The 22,472-nt window shown below is 40.5% G+C and overlaps 2 protein-coding genes across 2 annotated transcripts; one reads left to right on the top strand and one right to left on the bottom strand.

The window, feature by feature from the left end:
• Positions 1-1,027: 1,027 nt before the first annotated feature.
• On the bottom strand, positions 1,028-18,525 carry LOC115588311 (actin-related protein 3-like). Its single transcript, XM_030428828.1, has 12 exons — positions 18,310-18,525; positions 12,599-12,654; positions 11,678-11,802; positions 10,853-10,963; positions 10,554-10,649; positions 10,303-10,410; positions 9,207-9,350; positions 6,446-6,619; positions 5,612-5,704; positions 4,787-4,912; positions 3,504-3,587; positions 1,028-2,198 (listed from the first exon to the last, which is right to left on the bottom strand). Exons 1-12 carry the CDS (start codon positions 18,351-18,353, stop codon positions 2,103-2,105), a joined length of 1,257 nt encoding a protein of 418 aa, XP_030284688.1. The 5' UTR covers positions 18,354-18,525; the 3' UTR covers positions 1,028-2,102.
• A 1,231-nt stretch (positions 18,526-19,756) lies between these two features.
• On the top strand, positions 19,757-22,448 carry LOC115587634 (uncharacterized). Its single transcript, XM_030427555.1, has 3 exons — positions 19,757-20,018; positions 21,056-21,213; positions 21,299-22,448. Exons 1-3 carry the CDS (start codon positions 19,841-19,843, stop codon positions 21,971-21,973), a joined length of 1,011 nt encoding a protein of 336 aa, XP_030283415.1. The 5' UTR covers positions 19,757-19,840; the 3' UTR covers positions 21,974-22,448.
• The last annotated feature ends 24 nt before the right edge of the window (positions 22,449-22,472 follow it).

The following is a 22,472-nucleotide window of genomic DNA, read 5'->3' on the forward strand; positions in this document are numbered from 1 at the left end:
TTCAGGCTAAAATACATTTCTGATCTTCTTCCACGTTATGAACCATCCGGACCTCTGAGGTCGTCAGGTTCAGGTCTGCTTTCGGTCCCTGGAGTCAGAACTGAACACGGAGAAGACTGAAGACCTTTGTGTTTGCTTCAGCCTTTTACTGAAGAGAGTTTAAGGCTTTGAGCTGCACTGTGACTTTAATTTTATAGTCTCGTCTATTCAAAACCTTTTATTTAGCTTGCTTTACTTCTCAACTTGTTTTAATGTTCTGTTTCTTGATATCTTCCTACTTTTAATGCCATTTTGATGCCCCTGTAAAGCACTTTGAGTTTCCTCGTGTCTGAATTGTGCTTTACAAATTAACTCGCCTCGTCTGTGAAAATCAGACAGACTTCCATCAGACGTGCTGATTGTTAAATGTTGTTTGTGCGTCTGCTGTGAATAAAGATGCGCCCTGATGCTGGAGGATCGCTGCAGGTGCTGCAATTAATATGTTCCTCGTTAAAGATTAATTGTTTCACACACCCTCAATCCCTGATCATCCTAACAATGATGGCGCTGCCTGCATCACATCACGCACAGAGAGCCTCACTGCAGCGTTCCTCCTCCTCCTGTAGTTAAATACAGCATTTTGTTCTTATTCAGAGTTGTTATCATCCTCTGCACTGGGTAGCTTGTATTCATGGTGCATATTTTATAATAAAACAACAGGTTTTTGGAACAATTACAGCCTCTTGGGACATCAATCTGACAATATTTGTATTCTTAAATCAGTTATGTAACATTCCAACCACCACAGAGCTACAATTTAAAATGCAATAATGTGTTCAAACATCAAACATACAATAGAAGATTCCAAATAGATATTATAAAATATATAAAGAATATAATCGTCCCCTAGAGTTGCATCCCTGGTGTTACCGCTGTCTTAATTCAGTCAATTCAAGTCCTTTGATTCGTGTTCACTGGATATCATAAAAACTTTTATCAACATCAACAAATGTGCAGAAAGAAAAAGAAGTTAAGACAAAGACTCCGGTACTTAGAAACAAATTTGAGCCTTTATTGGAATGTTGCAAGGCATTAAATACACAAATCCCATTCTTTTTAATAATTTGGTATTTTATTAATAAAAAAACTTCTAGTCTAACAATACTGGTCTGACAGTCGTTCTTATTCAGTTTCATCTTTACAACCTCAGTAAGTCCTCTCTCGTTTCTCTTTCACCGCATCACAGAGGTGGAATCCTGACACGGAAGTGAAGCAGACGTGAATTAAATGTTTGAAGAATTAAAGGGCAGACGGCGATGACACATGTGGGGTATAACAGGAGAGCACCTGCTCAAAACTCGAGAAAATACTGCGTATCAAAGGCTGCATCGTCGTGGGTTAAAACAGTCTCTTGCTCGTACTGGTATCCATGATTTTTTTGTGGTTTTTTTTTTACCCCCTGATTTTTTAAGTTTTACATATAAAAAACTTTTTTTGTATGAAATATAAACAAGCTCTTACCGTGATACACAGACATGTGCATTTGAAGGTTTGGAAAATAATGCAGAAAATAAAATGAGACAATAATATGTTCGGATCTTGATCTTATAAACATAAATAATATGTTCTGGTGTCAGGAAACTACTATCAATGCTTTTGTTATCGTCCAAGACCTCCTGCAACACCATCTTTATAATCATCATCATCATCATCATCATCATCATCATAATCTTTTTCATCATCGTCATCATCACTCACTGCATGTTGGTTTTAACACGATCCAGAAATGTTCTTAAAATTGTTTTGGCTTACAAAACATTTTCCCTCATTTTTGAAAAAAGAAAATAAAGAAAATAAAGAAATGGAACATTCACAATACATTTTCCAGCCGCTCTGTGTTTGGTCTGGTCTCTTTTCTGTTTGTTTTTTTTTTGTTTTTTTGTTATATTCTGGATCTCCTCCTCGTTCCACACATCCTCAGCTGAACAAGTAATCAAAAAGCACAGAAGCGCCACCGTCCTCCACCTCCTGAGCCTGTCCTTTCACACAACCCGACTTCACCGCCCCTTCCCCTCTACTGCAGCCCACCACCCTACGCTGTTAGACTTCGGGAGGTCCAAAAGTTAAGACATGACTCCGAACACGGGGTTGTGGCGACAGATGCTCGGCCCGATCTCTTCGTAGTCCTTTTTGGTGTGGCAAACCTGGTAGAACTCAGGCTGTGGAGGCACAAGTGATGGAGAGGAAGGTGAGTACAGGAACAGGAATTAAACAGAAGACATCAACATTTAAACAACAGTCACATATATTTGCATATCTGCTCTCTGCAGGTGGTGTTGTTTCCTTTGTTCAGACAGGAAGGTTATTTTATTATTTTAAACAAACTGCTGTGACTGCTGCGGGGGAAAGTCTGTGCACCGAAGGACCTTCCTCAGACCTGCCAGATGGCGGGTGTGTTTGGAAAGCAAATGTAAAAGCTTTAAAAGTTTCCAATTTCTCAAATTGGTTGCCGATGTCAACCTGGCAACTGTTACTAATGAGCTCTGTAAATCACTGTGCAGGGTTCTGGTGTCTGATACTCCTTCAAACTTACCAGTCTATTACTTAAACTGAACGTACTGGGTTGTATTTTATCATTTCACTGCTAGCTGAAGCTACACAACGCCACACACAGCATCGTGTGACTGCTGAGTTACAGCCGAACAACAAGAGCCTAAGTTAGAACTGAGCTAAGCTAACAAGCTAGTGTACATCTTGGCTATAACATGTTTACAACAGTTTACAAGCCAGGCAGCCAATTAGCAGTGCAAATGTCAGCCTCGTTAGATTAAGATGCTGAATGTTGTCGTCTATTTTTCAGCAACTCACTAACAAAACTTTGTCTTGAGAGCTGTAGTCGGTGAAGACTTTATAGCGGCAGTGTCATTATGGTGGTTTTAATTGGACTTCAAAGAATGAACTGTATTAGCTGTGTTGTACCGAGTGGTACCACATAGCTGCAGATGATAATGTGTGTTCATTAGTTTGAAAATGATAAATGATTGCTGTCTATGTTTAACAATTTTGCCTGTTATTTAAATATAACCACTTTCTATACAGATTGCAGGTTTTTTTGTATCTGATAATATGGGGCATTAGCTCGACTTTAAAAGAGACACACGAGACACAAAAAAGAGCAGCGATTATCATCAGGGAACAAAGCTCCATTTTGACATCAATTAGCCTTTTATAAATCAAGTGTCAGAGACCTTCGCTCTCAATCACATTTCCTGCTGGTAAAATTATCGACTCGGCTCACACAAATGACTCATCAAGGGTGGAAAAAAAGGAAAGAGTAATGACATGTCACGACCGCCTACAGCATTCACTTCCACCCAGCGACACAGGACTGAAATAAATTACGGAACAAATAAGAAGTGAACCAAAGTACTCCACGCCCTTCGATGTCACGGGATGAAAAGTGGCCATCATGCTCTGTCAGAACATACAACGAGTACATGATGATGTAGCGCAGTAATACTTACAGTTGATGCTAACATTGATCCACCAAACCACACTGCATATCTCTGCATATGATGAGTGATAACCTGGACATCGATTGGTTTGGGCTGAGGAGGACAGAGAGGGAGAAATGGAGAACAGTTACACTCATGTGAGCTACAATAGAAAATGTGATGTGGAGGTCTTCATGGGACCACCTGGGACCTGTGCGGGTTCAGATCCACTTTATATAACATCAGGTTGTATTATTACAGCAGATCTATTTAACATTATGTGTAGAGTAATAGTGGTGTTCAGACAGTGCTGATACAAAATGACCTGCGTGAGCGAGCACCTCTGCTCACCAGGTCAGAGAGTCACACGTGAGCAAATTAGCAATGCTAACGTTAGCAGCCATGGCAACAGACAAGAATCGTTATTAGAGTTCAAAAGGGTGTCGAGCCAACATCATTTTTACATTGTTAGATGCAACAAAAATGTGAAGCTGATTTTAAACGAGACGTGTTTGTCTCCTGTTACCTTGAGATTAGTACCAGGGGTGGGAATGACTGATTTTTTGATAATTCATACATAGCAAGACAATAATCTAACATTATACAACGATGTGTGTATAATTGTAGAATATGAAAAAGCCCTGGCAAAAGGCCGACCTGCTAAATTAAGTTTACAGAAGTTTGCAACACAAGCAGTCGTGAAGTGGTGACTCTGGTAAGTCAAATTGTTTGAGGGAACCGTTTAGTGCCGCATGTTTTCTTAAAATATAGATATTTGCTGCCAGTTTATCGGTAATCATGTTTCAAGAGGGGCGAGTAATATATTGCCCTCTCATCATTTTGTCTCACCCCCTACTTAGCCATTATCCATGAAATCTGTCTCCATCCAGGGGATGGAAAACATTTTGGTGGAGACAAAGCCTGCTAACGTTACTTGTGTTATTCAGCATGTTTTACTTTTTATGTTAGCTACATCCACCATCTTCTTCTTTCATGCCCGAGGTGTGTTTAGACACCAGTCAGCTCAGCCTGAGGGAGGATGACATTCAACTTCTCATCACAGGTGCTGCCTTCACAGCTCACACGCAGGAGAGACTGACTTCTTCCCTCAAGGTGAAAAACATCTCATTTATAAATTTGCTAGTGAAATCAACTTATCTGCATTCAATACGCAACCATACAAACAGAAGTTGTAGCGGGAGAGGACATAAACTTTAAAGACGTTTCTCTCAGTTTCACAGCTCAGACGTTGATTGTGTTTTCTCTCGAGCGCTATCGATCGCTGCTGCGTGTAAATTAACGTGCGCTCTCACCTTGAGCTTGCCTCCACTCAGCTCCTCACTCATCTTCAGCCGGGCATCAACCGTCCTCTTTAAGTCTCTCTGCAGACGACGGCCAAAGTCCCTGAACATGGTGGACCCTCCTGACAGAACAATGTTCTGTGGGGGGAAAAGGTGACGGGGATTACAAAGCTGCAGAATGAGAAGCACTTAACACCTGTGACCTCAGAGTGGCCTGCCAGTCTGGGAAAACAGTCAGTGATGGGAAATAGCACTTTATGAACACAGTGATGCATCAATCTCACACTTCCTTTTCATCATTTCAGTCTCTACTCGGTCAAGATAAATGTACAGAAGCTGGGCGTCCTCACAGAGCTCTGACACAAAGCCTCAACCCAACTGACAAAAAACAAAACAACTCATCACTGAATACAAAAACTAATCATGCAGTAATGTCTGGTGTAACCCTGCTAATTAAAGCTGCAACAATTGGTCAATTGACAGAAAGATAATAGCCAGCGATTCTTGTAACCGTGGCAGAAACAAATGGCAGAAAAAGACGTTTTTCAGCCTCTCAAATATGGATATTTTCTTCTTTTCTCTGTTTTACATCATAATCAATTTAATATCTTTGGGATTGACATCTAGATGATGAAAACAGTCATTAGCAGGAGCACTAATGCTAATTTGCTTAGAGATGAACATAAAAACAAAACAAAACACTGCAGTTCTTCAGTAATATTCGAGCCGCAGACACCAGACGTTTGAGTCGATCCACTGACGGGTCTGAATGTTATATAACAAACACAATAACGATGGTTCATCACAAACAATCATCCTGTCGTCGTGTCAGCTTACCTTATAGAGAGGACGCCTGACATCAATCGGGCAGTTCTGAATGACCTCGTCCACAACTTCAGAGATCGGCTGGGTGAAGTCAGGGTTGGCAAACTGGGATCAGAAACAAACACAGAAGATGTGTTACACTGTGCATGTCCTATATGACGAGGTCGGATTATTTAAATGTACAATGTAACCAAAATATAGCTTCACATCACTGATGATCATTTAACAAAATTCACATTGTGTTACATTATTTTAAGGCCATATCGGCCCAGCACTACTTTGCGAGGCGTTTGAGGTCACTGCCTTTCATTCTCATTGAGATTATTTTAAACATGTTTGATGTCTTGAACCAAAACTGTCGACATCACTCAGATGGAATAGTAAAGAAAAGATCAAGCAAACAGGAGCTCTGATCCCAAAGTGTCACAGTACAAACTGTGTCAGATGCTCCATCATTAAAGTTCTAAATCAGAGCTGAGGAAACGACTGTTTTGCCTTATGTAAGTGAATCATTTGTCCTTGTTGCGGTTATCTCTCGAGCCTCCATCACATCCACATGTAGCAGTTTTTCTCCCGTTCCCCCTTTTCAACACAATCTGTTGCATAACTTCTCAAAGCAAACTGTTTTTGATAGATGTCAGTCTGTGTTTTGATTTTGTGTCATCGTGGGATGCTTGGCGTCTGCCTATAGACACGTCTCTAATTATAGTACATCTGTCCTTCTCTATTTTTACTCCTTTCAGACCGTAAAGACGGTGGTTGTTATGTCTGGGCTGTCTATTCTCTGGACACTTCAATAATCTGAAGCTCTGTGTCACTGCTGTGAATCACACTGCGCTGACCAACCTCCGGGTGGAAGAAGATCTCCGGGCCCAGGAAGCGCTCGTAGCCCACGTCGATGGTGAACTCCTTCTTGCTGATGGAGTTGATGCCGGTGTACTGTTTGATCCACTTGGAGCCGTCCGTGTCGTACTTGCTGAACTCTTTGACTAGATCGGGGCACACGTAGCTGAACCGCTCCTGATGGGGAAAGCACAAATAGAAAAGTTGTGTAATCATCTTCAGCACAGCACAAAAAAAGGGAACTACAAGAATCAGAGTTAGAAGTTATGGATGGATGCTCTCACAGTGTTTTTCTACCTTCCTGCTGCACACGCATCCATCAAACCAGTCGATTTAAATTAAACAGCAGAATTAACCTACAAATGTCCTCGTCTGTCTGTGTGAGAGCACGAACTGTTTTCTGTTTACCTCGCCAGCCTGTTTGAGTAGTTATGAAACCACATTTAATTTAAATGCTTACACGAGTTTGGAGTGTAATTGATTTTCAAGATTCGAGAAGACTTTATTGTCATTGTACTGCTGCACAAGGCAACAACACAAGTAAATGATTTGGCTTCTCTAACGGTGAATATGAATGAGTAGAACGTTCACAGGAGACGTCGTTAGTTTGCTCTGCGGGGAAATGTGGGTCCGTACTGCAACACAGACAGCAGCGGAATTAACATTTCCAGACATGACTGAGCAACATGCACGACGCACAAGCCCTCAGTGCTAATGCTAATTATTTGAATTCACATTATTTGTTGTTTTATCAGTCTCGGGGGGTAATGAACAATGGTCCTTGACATCGAGAGCAAAGTCTTAGATAACAAGCTATTTAATAAACATGAGGGAATTGTCGAGAATTGAGGTGAATCAATAAATTGTGGTCACTGACAGAAGGAGCAACGGTGAATGAAGACAAATGAAGTCAACGTAAAGTCGTTTCTATCTGTGAATTAAAACAAAAAAACTAACTAGAAAATATAAATTAAAAAATACAAATTATTTAAAGGATGCAGGTTTGGAGACACAAAGATTAAAATGCACTAAAGTTACTCCTTAGTGTTCATCTCCTGTCTGTGTCGTGTCCTGAATAAAGAATCACGGTTAGCTTAAGTTGATGAGTTGAGTCGGTGTTAATTATCAGACACTAAACATACAGAGCAAAAGAAAAGCTGTGTGAACAACACCAGCTGCATGTAACAGGCAGACCAATAGTGCCACCTGCTGTCCTCATGAAGAAAAACAATGAAATCACAATTTTCCTTCACATTTCCATCACTGTCACTATGATAAATGTATGAATACGACCAAAAGTGCTCTAATGACAGACTTCAAGAAACACTTTAAATAAACTTCATGGCCTTTAGTTTCACTGCAGTTTGTTCTGTAATGGTCTCGTGTGCTGATGGAGAGATTTCTTATGACTATTTGTGTCTGTAGTATAATTTAAGATTTGATTATAGGTGGAATTTCTAACCTCAGCCTGATTTTCTTCAGAAAGTGAGTAACAATTCTGCGTTACAATATTTAAAACTGACTCGGCCTTTGTTATATATTTTGTTGATATCTGTCCTGACATTATACCCTAATGTTTCCAACAATGTTCAAACCAGAGAAGTTACGTTGTGTTTCATTTGGTCGCCTGCCATTACAACTTGGACTCGAGTCAGTGAGTTAGGAAGTTGGCAAACGACACTAAACGTAACAGGAATAAAACTGTAGAACATTATTTAGTCTTTGAACATTCGTGCCTGATTCTTGTGAGATAGATTTTCATCCGCGAAGATGGAGAAGATTCTTCACCAGCAAGTGTGAACACGGTATGTGCATATATGTGTTTAATCGCCCTAAATAGCCCGATGACCTGACTGTACGTCAGCCGTAAGCTAGTGAGCAGCATCACACACTGAGTGTGTGTGTCTGTGTATTCAGGTCATCCTCTCACTGAGCTCAGCAGAGACTCTGGTGCTCTCTCTCCTCTCTGTAACGTTATGTTCATGAAGTAAAGTACATTTCCCCTCCAGCTCCAGTCAGCAGTAACCATTACAGAATATAAACACCCGACAACAGAGGTCACATTCGTGGGTCACTGCTGCAGTCAGGCTGATAAACACGAGTGAAGATAAATCAGTATAATATTATAAGGAGGTCAGTTTGTGCATCCTATAAAGAGGCTCTCCAGATAACAGGGAGGAGATTTATTTACCAGGTGCGTCACACAGAAGTGTAAACAGATTATTCAAAACACACAGACATCAGAGCAATATGAGAAAACACAATACCCCTGCTGTGAAACTAGAAGCCTATCAGTGTTGATCTCATTAACGATAACTGTTCAAAAACCTTTTCTCCATGACTTCGACAAACTAAAAATAGATATCTGATGTACGTTTCGTTTTTGTTGGCGAGACGAGGCAGGACTGACAAGTTAGTGGTGGGCTACACATTTGAAAAATGCTTGATATTGTTCCCCCTGAGCATCTGGTCTGTCTGTCATATATAAACAACACATTTGAGTTAATGATGGATGTGTGCAGATAACTCGGACTTGAAAGTGCACCACTTTGCTTTTAATGCCACAGGAAGTGACTCAAACTAGACTTAAACTACAGAGTTTAAAAATGACCAAAATGTGACCTAAACAGGCATTTTCATCTTGTGACTAAGACTGGAATCTAAAATAGCTTCCACAACTAACACTGAGGCCTTTGTGTGTGTGAGCTCCCATCAGGGATCGTCATCACCTTCTCATGAGAGGAACCACAGCTGAGGGACCTACCTTGACTGCCTTGGCCGTCTCCAGCGACTGCTCCGGCGGGATGCCCACCTCCCTCTCCCTGAGGAGCTGCTGGGTGAAGTAGGTGATGTCTCGTCCTGCGATGGGAATGTGCTTTATACAGCTGCCAATTACATAACCTTCAGCCTGAGGGAGACGAGGAAGCAGATACAGACGCAGAGGTTGTGTCATATAATGTGAAACTTAATAGGGAAGTACAAGTGTGTAGAAAACACAGAGATACAAATGTTTTTCCATCACCGCGAGGCCCTTTCCACGTCCCCACGGTGTTGTGTTTGGCCCCTTTTTTGTGCATGTTCAGCAGCGGCTACAGGCATGCTGATTCAGTCATCCAGCCCCTAAATATATTCTGCTAGCACATTTCCTAAATCTGAGTAATTCCTTCCATCCTCTGAAATATCGTGGCCTACTTTCAGACATCAACACCGTCTTGTTTCTGAGCAAGCAGACAGGTGGAAATATAATCTTTTAAAAGGGCCGAAAATTCTTCATCCTTGTCCATATGGTGCATAAAAACCTCGATGTAAGACTTCTTTACAAATGCTGCGTCCAAGCATGGTTCAATATGAGTTGTGAGTGATAGCTGACAGTCAAATGTGAAGGGAATTCACATGAAATTCAGTTCTGTAAGCAAAATAAATGACCATGTCTCTCTCAGATATTCAAAAAGGAACGGACGTTTACAAAAAGTAAGCTGTTTACTTACAAACTACTTTTCTCTGCTCACCTTTCGTTTACCTTCAGTTCTCTTTCTAGCCCACACACACACCTTCACCTCTGGTCTCTGAATGCACACATACGCCTGCTTCTTTCAGTGTTTCTCTCCCTGTGTGTGTCTACTCTGTTGACTTTCTCCATCAGCAACACAACTTCTGATGATTTCTCTTCATGTGTGGAGGAGGCTTGTTGTTGCTTTTACACACAATGATATAATTGATCATGGGTGGCATCCTTCTCTCAGATAGATGAAAAATAACAATATAAAGGCCAAAATGGATCCTAGGTGGCTGTTAATATATCTAAACCCCGAAAAATGTATTGAGGGAGTGAGGGTTCGCCTGTCGATCTGGAAACTCACCACAGGGATGACGTGAGTGACACCGTCTCCGCTGTCGATGACGGTGCCCGTCAGCGTCCTCTCTCCTACCTGTCTGGACGTCCAGGAGGCTGCTAGAGCAAGCACAGCCTGAAACACAGATGATGGATTAAAGACTGACTTTGTAGTGAAATTTTAGGAAAACAGAATTATATATTGGATGTAAGGAGTATCTGCAGGTATCGGGTGTATTTCCTCATCATACACAAACTACATGACCCAGGATCTCTCACCTGCACAGCGATGTACAGCCCAGGTACGTTGAAGGACTCGAACATGATCTCGGCCGTGTACTCTCGGTTTTCTGGTGTGTTCAGAGGAGGCTCTGTCTGCAAACAGAGAAATAAACAACTCAGTCATTTCTCTCTCACAAATCAGACTCAAAAGAAAAAGTGTAGTCTCAACATTTTGTTTTTACTCGTCCTTGGCAGATGAGCCAAAATGTTAATTTCACACCGAGAGAAGAGAGCAGAGCCTTGAAAACATCCAGCCAGAGCAGTTCTGGACTGACCACATTCTTTAAGTCTCTTACCAGGAGGAAGTAGTGGTCCTCAGGCTCAGCCCTCAGGTACTTAAAGATGATCTGCTCCATGAAGCGCTCCATTAGGTCCCAGTCCTCAACGATGCCATGACGGATTGGCCACTGTTGGAACAAGAGTTCAGATAATTAAGAAACTTTGTGATATAAAAATGCATCATTTTAAGAAGCATACTCTCCTTTTGGATCAATCTTCCTGTTCATGCGGCTTCTCTAGCATTCTATGTTTAATGAGATTGTTGCATACATGACCCTTTAAATATCTGTACTTCAGTCAAACTTATGTGACAACAGGTGCATTAACATAAGACAGTTTCTCTTCTGTGTCTGCAGAGAAATGCTGCAACAACAATGTCTGAAATGCACAGCATGTACCGCGTCTGATGGCATCATGCAGGTGCAGCTGATTACCATCATCACTTAAAGATGAAAGTAGTTTAGGGAACAGTTTGAAATGATGATTTTATTCAATTCTCTTCAATAATGCTTCCAGTAGTTTGGGAAACCTTATCCCACTATAAGGGTTTGATTAGTCTTTCTACATGTGTTAAATGTATAGTGAAAATGTTTCAAGGTAAATGAGTTTACAGAGCTGTTTCCCACTCTGAGTTTGACCTTGGTAAAGTCTCTCTCCTCCTTGTTTGGGAAAAAGAAAAACAGACGCCCACTACTGCAGCGAAGCGCCAAGAAAATCTCCTTTCATTCTTGTTTATGAATCGCTAAGTGACACACAGACGATGAATATATCAAACATATCAAACATGGTAATTGCTTTGCCGGCTGCTTCTGTGGGTGTGTTGAGCCGTCAGGGTCACGTACCTTAGTGGAATATGTGGGCTTGTCTACTGCTTCATCTCCGATGTAGAAGTCCAAGTCATCCACCCCCTTCATCATCCTCCGCTGGGCCTGGTCTCCGACCTTGGCCGACTCTTTGATGGCGATACCTGACAAGAAAACAGAGGATCATAATCTCTGTTACAGGGTTTGTGTATCATTTTATTGTTCAATCATTATCATCAAGTATTCGTGAATCATTAAACATTTAAATTAACATATTTTGGTATTATACATCCAAATTCCAGCTTTAAAAATGGACGTGAAAGAGACCCATTAGGATTTGAACACAATAGGTGTTACAGTGACAATCTCAGGTAACAACTGGAATAATTGTACACTGCAAAATAAAAGGAGTCCCACTGATGGAGGAGGCGAAGAAGGTGAAGATGAAGAGTGATAGAAACAGAGATGAAGAGCAAACAGACAGGCATTCAATCGATGGAGAGAGGTGTTGTGTCCCTCGCTGATATGTTTCCTCATACCACAGGAAAATTCAAATCTGGCATTCTCAGGGTTTCTAGGCCAGTTTTTCTGAAGATTTTTACAGTTGTGTTGTTGCTTTGGAAAGTAGCCAGGTTGCTAACTCTGTCTTTGCAACAGCGATGCCAACAGTAATACCACAGGGGAAACAGTAGGAAAAAGAGAGTTGTCTGTTTCTGCTTTAAACTGTACTTTGATCTGACGCTCTGCTTATTTGTACTGTACTATTTGGTTACTGTACTGTTTCTGTTTCGAGCCAACAAAGAGGTGTCGTGAGGTCAAAACACAATAGAATCTCTTGTTAAAAATGCTCATGTGAGTTTATACATCCATAATGTTGTGACAGGATTAATATTCTTGTTTGGCTTGTTTGGCTTGTTTGGATGGTGTGAGGGGAATTCAATGCACAGTGAAAATACTCACATGATGGCACGATGAACTGTGGCTCTGTGTTCCCTGCATACCCCAGTTTGGTGTAACTGCAAGAGAGAAGAATCACATTTCATTAGAAATACGCTGCAGCTTCAGGACAAAAAAAAAAACAAAAAAACAACCACCTGCTACACGACATTTGTATTCAATGAAAGTTTGCTTCAGTAAAGATTATTTTTGGCTGCTATCGCTTTGATCAATGCCAGCACTGTCCTTAGGCGGGTTGGCTGGGTGCCAAAAGCAGCGGCGGCCGTGGAGTTTGCTAATGCGAGGCCATTAAAAGAGCCATTCATGTCACATCGGGAAACTGAAGACTATTCATATTTGTCTCGGGTGAAAAAAAATAAAAAGAGCACTTCTGCATAAACTGACCATCCTTAATATAAACTAGCTGTGACCTTAACACTGCTGCATTTGTTACTGTCTACTTCTCCATGCGAGAGGGAAGTGGCATGAATAAAAAGATGATGTAAGAAGTTTCTAAGAAAACATTCAAGCAAATTGTCCACCTCCACGCACACTTAACAGTCAGTTAAGACACCTTCAGTCTTAGCATCAAAGGCTTTTACAGCCTCCTTCTCTGAACAGAGGGTGTTGTTTGGGGCAGATGCTAACCAGATGTAGTCCCGGCCGTGGTAGGCCCAGACAGGACTCTCATGCTTCCTGCTCAAAGGGCCCGAGGGACTGATAGAGGACACTGCTGACGACTGCCAAAGCACTGTGGGCATAATAGGCCACATCCTGGTCATAACAGTGGCTCCTTTGAATTTCACTTTATAAAAAAGTAGCTGGACAGGCCACATCAGCAGTCGGGAAATGACGGAATGTAATGAGGGAACTTTGGTCTCAAAATCTGAGTTATAATGATTGTTTTTTTTAAAACAGTCTACGTCTACAACTTTTTAGATTCAACCTGAAACAGGCTCATGAATGCTTTCACATTTCCTGTCCTGAACACCATTGAAAGGTTTCTTTTTCCTGGATGACAGGAAATGATGCGTTAAATTTCTGTGAAGGTGACAACAGATATTTGTGTCTGCATAAATACAGACAGGAAACGGCACTCCACTCTACAATGAGTGTCTTTAATACTGCAACCACTTAAGTTTGCAACTTCTTTCCACCATCTACTCTCCGTCATATGTCACTTTTATGAATGCACATCACCGGCAAATTTCACCTTCTATTTCTGCAAGACAGCCAATGTTACAGTCTGATGTTGACCATATGTGCAGAGATTAAACCATGATTGAGCAGTGAAGCAGAAACATATGTTTGGGGTTATTTCTAATTGTTTGAGAGAAATCTTCAATTTTAGTGTTCTAATGTCAAGTTATTGTTGAACTGTAAAATATTGGCATCCATTACAGATCTGTTTATGTTTATTAGTATCAGCATTGGCCCCAAAGGTTGAGTATCATATGCCTTTTATGGTTTCTCTAAGAGTTTAAGGTTTGAAAAATCATACCTGCAACCTTCTTAAACTAAAATGCAAATCAATTAGAGGCTACATTGATAACCCCTGCACTGAGCACATAAATCCAGCTAAACTAATAAAAAATAATGCAAAAAAGATGCAATTTTAATGTCTAACATTTGAATTACACAGTAGATGCCCTGATAATTGAGAAATAAATGAGAACGCACTTTTATCCACCACACGGGTTCATCATGTGTTTAACTAAAAGATGAAACAACCTAGATTTATATCCTTCTTTCTTGTGTCAATTAATGTCAACCTCCTCTGTCATTAACTGAGACCACCATCATCATCATCATCTGCCTTTTTCTGCTTCAGCTGAGTATCTTTTTTGGTTTGTCAGGAGCTGAAAACATCGTGTGGATGTGTGAATAAAGTTATATAATGTAATCTGGCAACTTCACCTATCTGTCAAGCACACTGAGCTGCCTGCCAATGTTGATTTTTATTTTTTTAAAGGTAGAGCCAGGAGAAAGAACACAATGGGAACACATAATAGCTCGTGTTCAAATACAGTAAAAACCTGAGGGGAATAGTTGGCAGGCCCATCGTGTTCAGCCGTACCAAAAGAGAAGAAAAATGGAAGCACAATTTTGTAAGAATTGTCGATATTTATTTGGGTCCAAGTTTATACACTGCCTTGGAATATAAAGACTTCTCCCACTAGTGACTTGCTATATATCTTCATCTGATATGTCATGTCTTTGGGCTGCAGAGGAATGTATACAGACATTTCTTCACTGCTAATAACACTGAAGAATACCACCTTAACATCCCTTTAGGACAAAAGAAATTACGTTTTATGATCGTTTAAATACATATATCAATGTGCTTGACATGTTAAGAAACAATATGGATGACGGTGTTCTATCACACTGCATCGCCTGTTCATGTCTGGGCTGAATAAAACACCGGCTGAACAGCGATGGTCACTTCAGATAAGAGTGTCAGATAAAAGCCAGAACAAATAGTGACGATGTGAGGTGCATTGTTCAAGAGTTATGTAATCAACATACTGTATCTCAGTGAGCTTGTTACTCATGCTCAAAACCTTAAAGCGGCAAAATTCTAAATTTACATTGAATTAAATATGACTATATGAGTAGTTACGATCACACAAAGAATTATCACCCGACTGCTTAAAGCTCAGTGGAGCATTTTAGTGGCTTTCGGATGAATGTTTTGGTTTCACAGTCTATATTTGATACTGTCAGCCACATTAGGTTCCTTGAAAAAGACGATCAATAATCTATTTACAACCTGCTCAGCACCAAATGGCTGTCTATGTGAGTCAAGCAGAAATGTTCACAGAGTTAAGAGTTAATGTTAATGAAGTTTTATTCAGGTTTTGATTATTTACGATCGCCAACTTCCGTCATCACTCTCGTTTAAAAAAATTACAGATTTCTCAGGGTTCAAACTCAACAAAATACATAATGAAGATCTCATTGTTTTTACACTTCTTAAGGCCGAAAATGTTACATATTACATCTTTAAATTAATAGTAATGCTGCACTTGAAATGATCAAATAGTGGATACATGACAACAAAATACTGTTTTGCATATTTTGCATTTACAAAATCATGTCTTTAACTTAAAGATAAAAAAACAAATCAGGTATCAGCCAGTTAAAGCTGTCCACCATTGATACAGTGCAAAAAGATTCATGTAGTTTTATTATTTAGAGGATTAAACAAACTTGTGCAACTTGTTTCAACATAAAATGCTGCCTCACTGTGTTACTACAGTCGTTATTATCAGAGTTTGAATAGTGTGTCTCGTGGTCTGACTGCTTTTAGTATCATATTTCTGGACATCTTACTGCCAACATGAAATCGCCCCTTTGTCCCTAAAAAAATCCCAAAAGAGCTTCGACTGGCATTCAGTGACAATAACAGCTGCCTAAGACAGTAACAACGAGGTGAGAAGACAGCAACTGAATGTAGCAGCAGCACTCTGAACACCTTCATACCACAGAGCCGTCCCAGCTTGTCTGCTTCAACCTGCCTCGACAAGCAGCACCACATGTCTGACTGCGGACATCATCGCACAGGACAGCTGGAGCTGAGGGCAACAACCATTTAACAACCGGAGTTAACCATCTTTGTCCAACCATCATATGTTAGTATATTTTAAAAAGATAATCGCATGACAAAGCAGCGTTATAATGTACGGTAGAGCTGCAGAGATGTCCTGGCCTTTGGACATATTTGTTTGGTACTGACACCAACAAACGTCACATCATCATGATTTTAAACCTTTTTTTGAGTGAAAATTACAAATAAGATGCAAAAAAGATCATTCTCAGTCACATGAATCATCTCACAATACTAATGATAGTCAAAATAATCACAATTTACCACGTTGTGCAGCCCTACAACCGTGTAATTTAAGTAATACTCCTGCTGACTGAGGCCTGTTAATGATTGCAGCCTTTACGAAATCTCAGCTGTTTGCACAGGACGGATAAAGAATGACTCCACCCAACATTTTCGACAGCATCAGGCTGCAACACCTGAGCTATTATCTGCTTAGGACTTCCTTGATTTGACCGTGCAAAGCTAGTTTTGCACAAAAAACAACCTCACCGTAACTACACCAATATCTAGATGTGACTGCAGTGCTTTCATTGCATGAACGAGTCCTCTAATAATAGCAATTGAGCTAGTTAAGAAGGTTGGTATGCTAAAGGAAGCGGGGTTGTCACTATTTGGACACAATCAGCATGACTCAGATACAGCTGTTGCACTCCCTCGCCACATCTGCCTAGAAGCTGGTTGCTCTCTGGCTACAAGTTTCCACTTAAAACATCTCATCATGACCTAAACTATGACTTCATGACCAAGCAGATTTAAAAAACAGAAAAACTCCAGTTGTCATTAATAATGGAACATATGTGTTATGACTCCGAGGTTTTGGCCACAAAGTAGAACCCATCTGCTCGATGAGCATAAACTAGCACAGGAGCTAACCCACTTCTCCGCTGCACTTCTTTCCTTTGCTGTCTCAGAGGCAGCAGACTGGTGAACTGCCTGAAGGGAGGAGGGGGGAAGAATGCAATGCGAGGAGTGATGACTTCAAGCCTCTGCATGCAAAGCAATGCAAACCACTTTTATCCCCCAAAACTAATTGAGCATACCTATCCTACCTTCTGCTGCTGCTGCTCAGTACTGTTATCTGACTAAAGGTTCAGAGACATTTCTCCTCCTTAAAGTGAAAATTATAGAGACTTGGGTTTATTTGGATGCAGTAACAACAGCTGAAAAGAAAGTATACTGATCAAAGAGAAACATTGAACAATCTGAGGTAAAATAAATAAATAAAAGTCTACCTGGAAAGGATCTACCCACACAGTTCAATGCAAACACTGCTGCAGGAGGAGCAAAGAGGAAAATCCAGCTCTGTGTTATTGTGTCTTGTTTCTTAAGGTGTTGTTTTTTTTTAAATCCAACAAAAGCAGATTCTTATTATTAAGTCGACACATGTGAGATTATGCGGTTAGTTAAAACAATCGGTAGCCTGGCGAAGAGGAGAAATAAGAGAAGTTAATTAAAAAAGCATGCTCTGATGCCGAGAAACGACCATATAAGGACTAAAAAGCGTGAATGAGGAAGTGTAGGCTGAATAGGAAGTAGTATTGCGCCTGCTCAAATCCTGACTAACAAGCAGAAAGATTTATGAATTGCACTCGCTGAAGGCTCGGATACCTTCACGGGGTTATAACTGTGGATAACATGGCACATTAGCATAGAGCTTGATCGAGATAATGACATTAACGGCCCGCCAGCTATAAATGAATGAAACCAGCTGTGAGGTGGAAGCCTTTCCGCCCCCCTCCTCAGCCTCTGTCAGGGTTTTGGGGTCTTGCAAACAGAAAACACTGAGATGAGCTTCTTGCAGAGAGAAAAATCCCCCCGCGACAGCAAGAAAAACACACCATGCTAACGCTGAAGCTAGCTAACAAAACGGAATGTGTAAAACCAACGGTTGTCCTTCAGGAGCAGCTCAAATGACCTGACCGTGTTTTTTTATATCTAGGATATCACAGCTAGCTTTTCGTTAGCATGTTAGCTCGCTGGCTAGCTGTCTGCACACACACACACACACACACCCAGTTGCTGCTGGTGCTGACACTGACAGTCCCTAACCGTACTCTCCTCTCGGTGACACCCGAACCCCCTCCCCATCCCCTCCGGGTCCGCTCCGGTTCGAGCAGCTTACCCCGTGCCGCAGTCGACAACACACGCCGGTAACCGTCCAGCCATCTCTCCCCGGGGGTCTCTGCGGTTCAGAAACGGTTAAACGTGATGGATAGCAGGCTGTGTCGGCTGGAGGAACTTGCAAAGCCGTCCACAGGCGGAACCCCGAGCCCCGCACAGTGCCGTTTCCACTTCCGCACTCGGCTTCTGGCAGGCAGGGGAGAGGCAAGATGGCGGAGGCCGGGTAGAGCGACGTAGGCAGGGCTGAGCAGCTGTCAATCACCCGGAGAGGGCGACGTCACTCACTATTAACCCCGCCCCCTTTCTGCTTTATGCTCAGAATATAACTGTAATGTCACGTGAGGTGTCAATAAAGCTACACAGGTTTGAATACTACTCCAATCACAGAGTTTATTACTGTAAAATATTATGATCAATACATTTTATAAACTGAATGATGACATTCATAGACGGTTTATTAATTGTCATGAATCCAGTTTTTGAGCTCTCTACAGTTTATGTATGAATGTATATATGTGTAATGAATAAATAAAACATTTTAGATTTTATAAATAAGATGTTCTCGTCCTTTTTCTTACGAGACATACACTGTAATGTTTTGTGAATAAAAGAATAGATATACAATTGCGATCCATAAACATAATTAAATGGATACTGAAAACCAAGTGCTGTTGCTATTCCTATTTTCATTAATGATAATATCGATTTCATACCAATAAACTTATCTTAAGAATGATCATTTTATTATTATTATTATTATTATTATTATTATTATTATTATTATTAGCAGTAGTAGTAATAGTAGTATCATTTCTAGTCGATTTTTTAAAACCCATGTTTATTATTTGTATTTGTAAATAAAAATTCACTGCCACACTGTTTATAATTACATGTTAATTTTGTACAATATCATGTTTTATGTATATACGATTCTATTCTATTCCTTACCTTTTTAACTACATTGTTTATTTTTTACTATTGTTATTTATTTCTATTTTTTTTTTTTTTTTTGTTATATTCTGTCCTTTGGCTGCTGTGACAAACACATTTCCCCGTTTGTGGAACAATAAAAGAATACTGATTCTGATTCTGATATATAATTAAAAACATATCTAAAACCATGCACTGATTTTATTAATACCAATAATTAAATATATTAAGTCATTCATTCATTCATTCATTCATTCCAGGCAGAATTCTTCCTGATTTCAGTGCACATAGTGAATAAATAATTACATTTAAAAATCAGACATTAAAAATAAAAAATAAAAATTCTAATTTAAATTCAAAAACATGATCAATTAATTAAAAAAATAGATAAAGATACAATAAAAATGAAACAAATATTTAAATCAAAATAATAATTAAAAAATAAATAAATAACCTTTAAAATGTCTGTCCTCCAGGTCAGTGGGTGGCAGTAACAGTCCGTCCTCCAGCTGAACCACAGAAGAAGAGACACATAATCTTGTGTTATTACACAGCCGTGGTGGAGCCGCCGGTGTGGAGCTGTACAGGTGCTCTCTGGATATATGTCACACTTCAGGGGTCAGATCCGGGGGCCACACTGGGGTCCGACCATGGACAACCTGCTCATAGACTTCTGGCAGAAACACGAGTGTCTTTATAATTCCTCGGCTTCTTCTTACAACGACAAAGACCTGAAGACCAGGCTGTGGAGCGAGTTCGCCTCATCCGTCGGAAAGTCTGGTAATCAATCCACAGACAGTGTTTTTATTTATTTAGCATCTAAGAAGAAAAAAGCAGAGTGCAAGAAGCAGCTCTGTATTCATAGAACATGATTTGTTCATTTGTTCTGTGCAGGATATAAGAAGAAATGTAACTTTTAACAGAAGTGGACCGATTATACCGAATATTGGCACGATAATCGGTATATTTTTGATTATTTGTGTCAATTCTTTATGCCAAAAAAATATGGAGATATTAATTTTGGGGTGGGCCGATGTCAATAACATTAATATGAAGTAAAATATTCTGTTACATAGATCTGCTGGCCAATATAAACGCATTGTTTTTACAACAATCACTCAAATGTGGTTATAAGATGTGTAATGAAGCTTTTTACAATTCAACAATAAACATTGTAGTTCAATATGACAGCAGTGCACCGAAACAGGAAACTTCACTGGGATGTTGAGATTTGTAAATTACCCCAAGCAGAGTTCTGCAAAAGGAGAAGAATAAATACAGAAATTCAGGAATTGAACTGAATTGAAGTAAATTACTAGATATTTTTTTAAAAATAGGTAAATTAATAAATAATATAGGTTGTAAATAGTTGGATTATTATAAAGTTATAATAACTACAGAGGTAAATTAAAGCAAAATATCAATTTATGTCACGTTTAATAAATGTGAATAATGACCTCTATTATCTTTATTTTTATTTTTCGTGCATTTAATGGCACATTTATTGATTGATTTCGTTGTTTATCTTTTGATTTTGACGGTTTCAGTCCTCCGTACTGATGCAACACTGTCTGATTGCCTGTGTGTCAGCACTGAATAACCTGAATCTGCAAAGTAATTAATACCTTAAATTATTAAGTGTATTGCAGAAGAAGTAAAACGTTGCAAAACATTAAGTGAATTACCTCAAAATTGTACTTGAGTTAATCATAGTTTGTTACATTTCATCACTGGTTATTCTTGACGTCTTCTTTACTATCGAGTTGCTGCTGTTGCCATATTTTTGCATATTTTACTGAACCCTTTTTTTCTTGCAGTATCTGATGTTGAGAGAAGATCCAGATCCCTCCGGACTCAGTACGGGCGGGTTCTGTATCACCCGGAGAGGGTCCACACAGCCCAGCAGGAGATGCTGAGGGAGAAGCTGGATTTCCTGAGGCCTTACATAGTTCGCAGGCGCGGTGATCTACATCTGGTAAGTTTAAAACTGATGCATGAAAAGCCTTGAATGCAGCCGTGCAGATGTTGAGTGCAGATTTTTCTGCTTGTGCTTTTTGCAGGGGGAAAAGTTTGACGATCACGAGGAGGACAATGAGGAGCCGGAGACTGAGGGAAGTATTGATCAGGAGACGGGGAGCTCCTTTGGCAGCCCGCTGGATGCTGATGTGACTGGACGAGATCTGGATGATGAGCCTCAGTCTGGCGCCTCCGCCCTTCGCTGTCCAAACCAACAGCCTCAAGTTACAGACGTCATGTCTTTGAGCTGTCTGCACCATCACAACGACGCAGGCTCCTCCAACCAAACAGCAAATGCATCCAAACACGACCTACTAAACCAGTTCACAGAGGTGATGTTGGCAGATATGCGTCACATTAAAGACCCCATGGTGCTCATGAGACTCCGCCGAGACATCACCAACCTGGTGTTCACAGCGGTGGAGGAGGACACGCAGAGACGATGCGTTCGAGCGCCGTCCGTGCCCGGGAGCTCGCAGTCATGGAGCTGCTCCAGGCCCGAACAGCCGTGTTCACAGACAAACTACTCCTGGAGGCAGAAGTTTCTGAAGAGGAAGAGTAAAGGCTGCGAGGTCGGGAGGAGGAGGTGGGAGCAAAGCCAAGCGCTGGAGGGGCTGAGCCTGAGCAGCTCTCAGGTTATCATTCAGGCTTCTGACATCAAACGAGAGACGGACGCTCACACGGTGAAGACTGAGGAGGAGATTCTCCCACTGGCTTGAAAATGTTACAGACAAAGTTGACACCATTATTCTTGTAGGTTAGGAGGCCTCTTAAAGGGTAACTCCACCGTTTTCACACATTAAAGTGTGTTTACAGGTGTTGGTCTGCATGTAATCCGATGAAGTGCCTCCAGTGATGTCACTCAGTGGGCGAGTTGCATTGCGGGTAATGTAGGAAAGAATGCACGGAATTAAAAAGGTGATATCTCAGGTTCTGCTGTATCAATTTGAACTGCGGTGAAAACAGGTTATAGGAGCGAAACTCTGCCTTTAAAAACATGAAGCCTACATTTCCCACAATGCAACTGCCTCTGGAGCTACACAAGGCTTTAAACTACTTTGTTTACATATGCAGTAGATCTCCACTAACACCTGTAAACACACTGAATGTGTGAAACTGCAACTCTTAAAACATTAAGTGTTAACAGTAGAAAATTGATTATAACAAATAAATTGACCTCTTTACCAAACAAAACTCCTGAAATGTGTATTATTATTT

The sequence above is a fragment of the Sparus aurata genome, chromosome 9, assembly GCF_900880675.1.
Source record: "Sparus aurata chromosome 9, fSpaAur1.1, whole genome shotgun sequence".
NCBI lineage: Eukaryota > Metazoa > Chordata > Actinopteri > Spariformes > Sparidae > Sparus > Sparus aurata.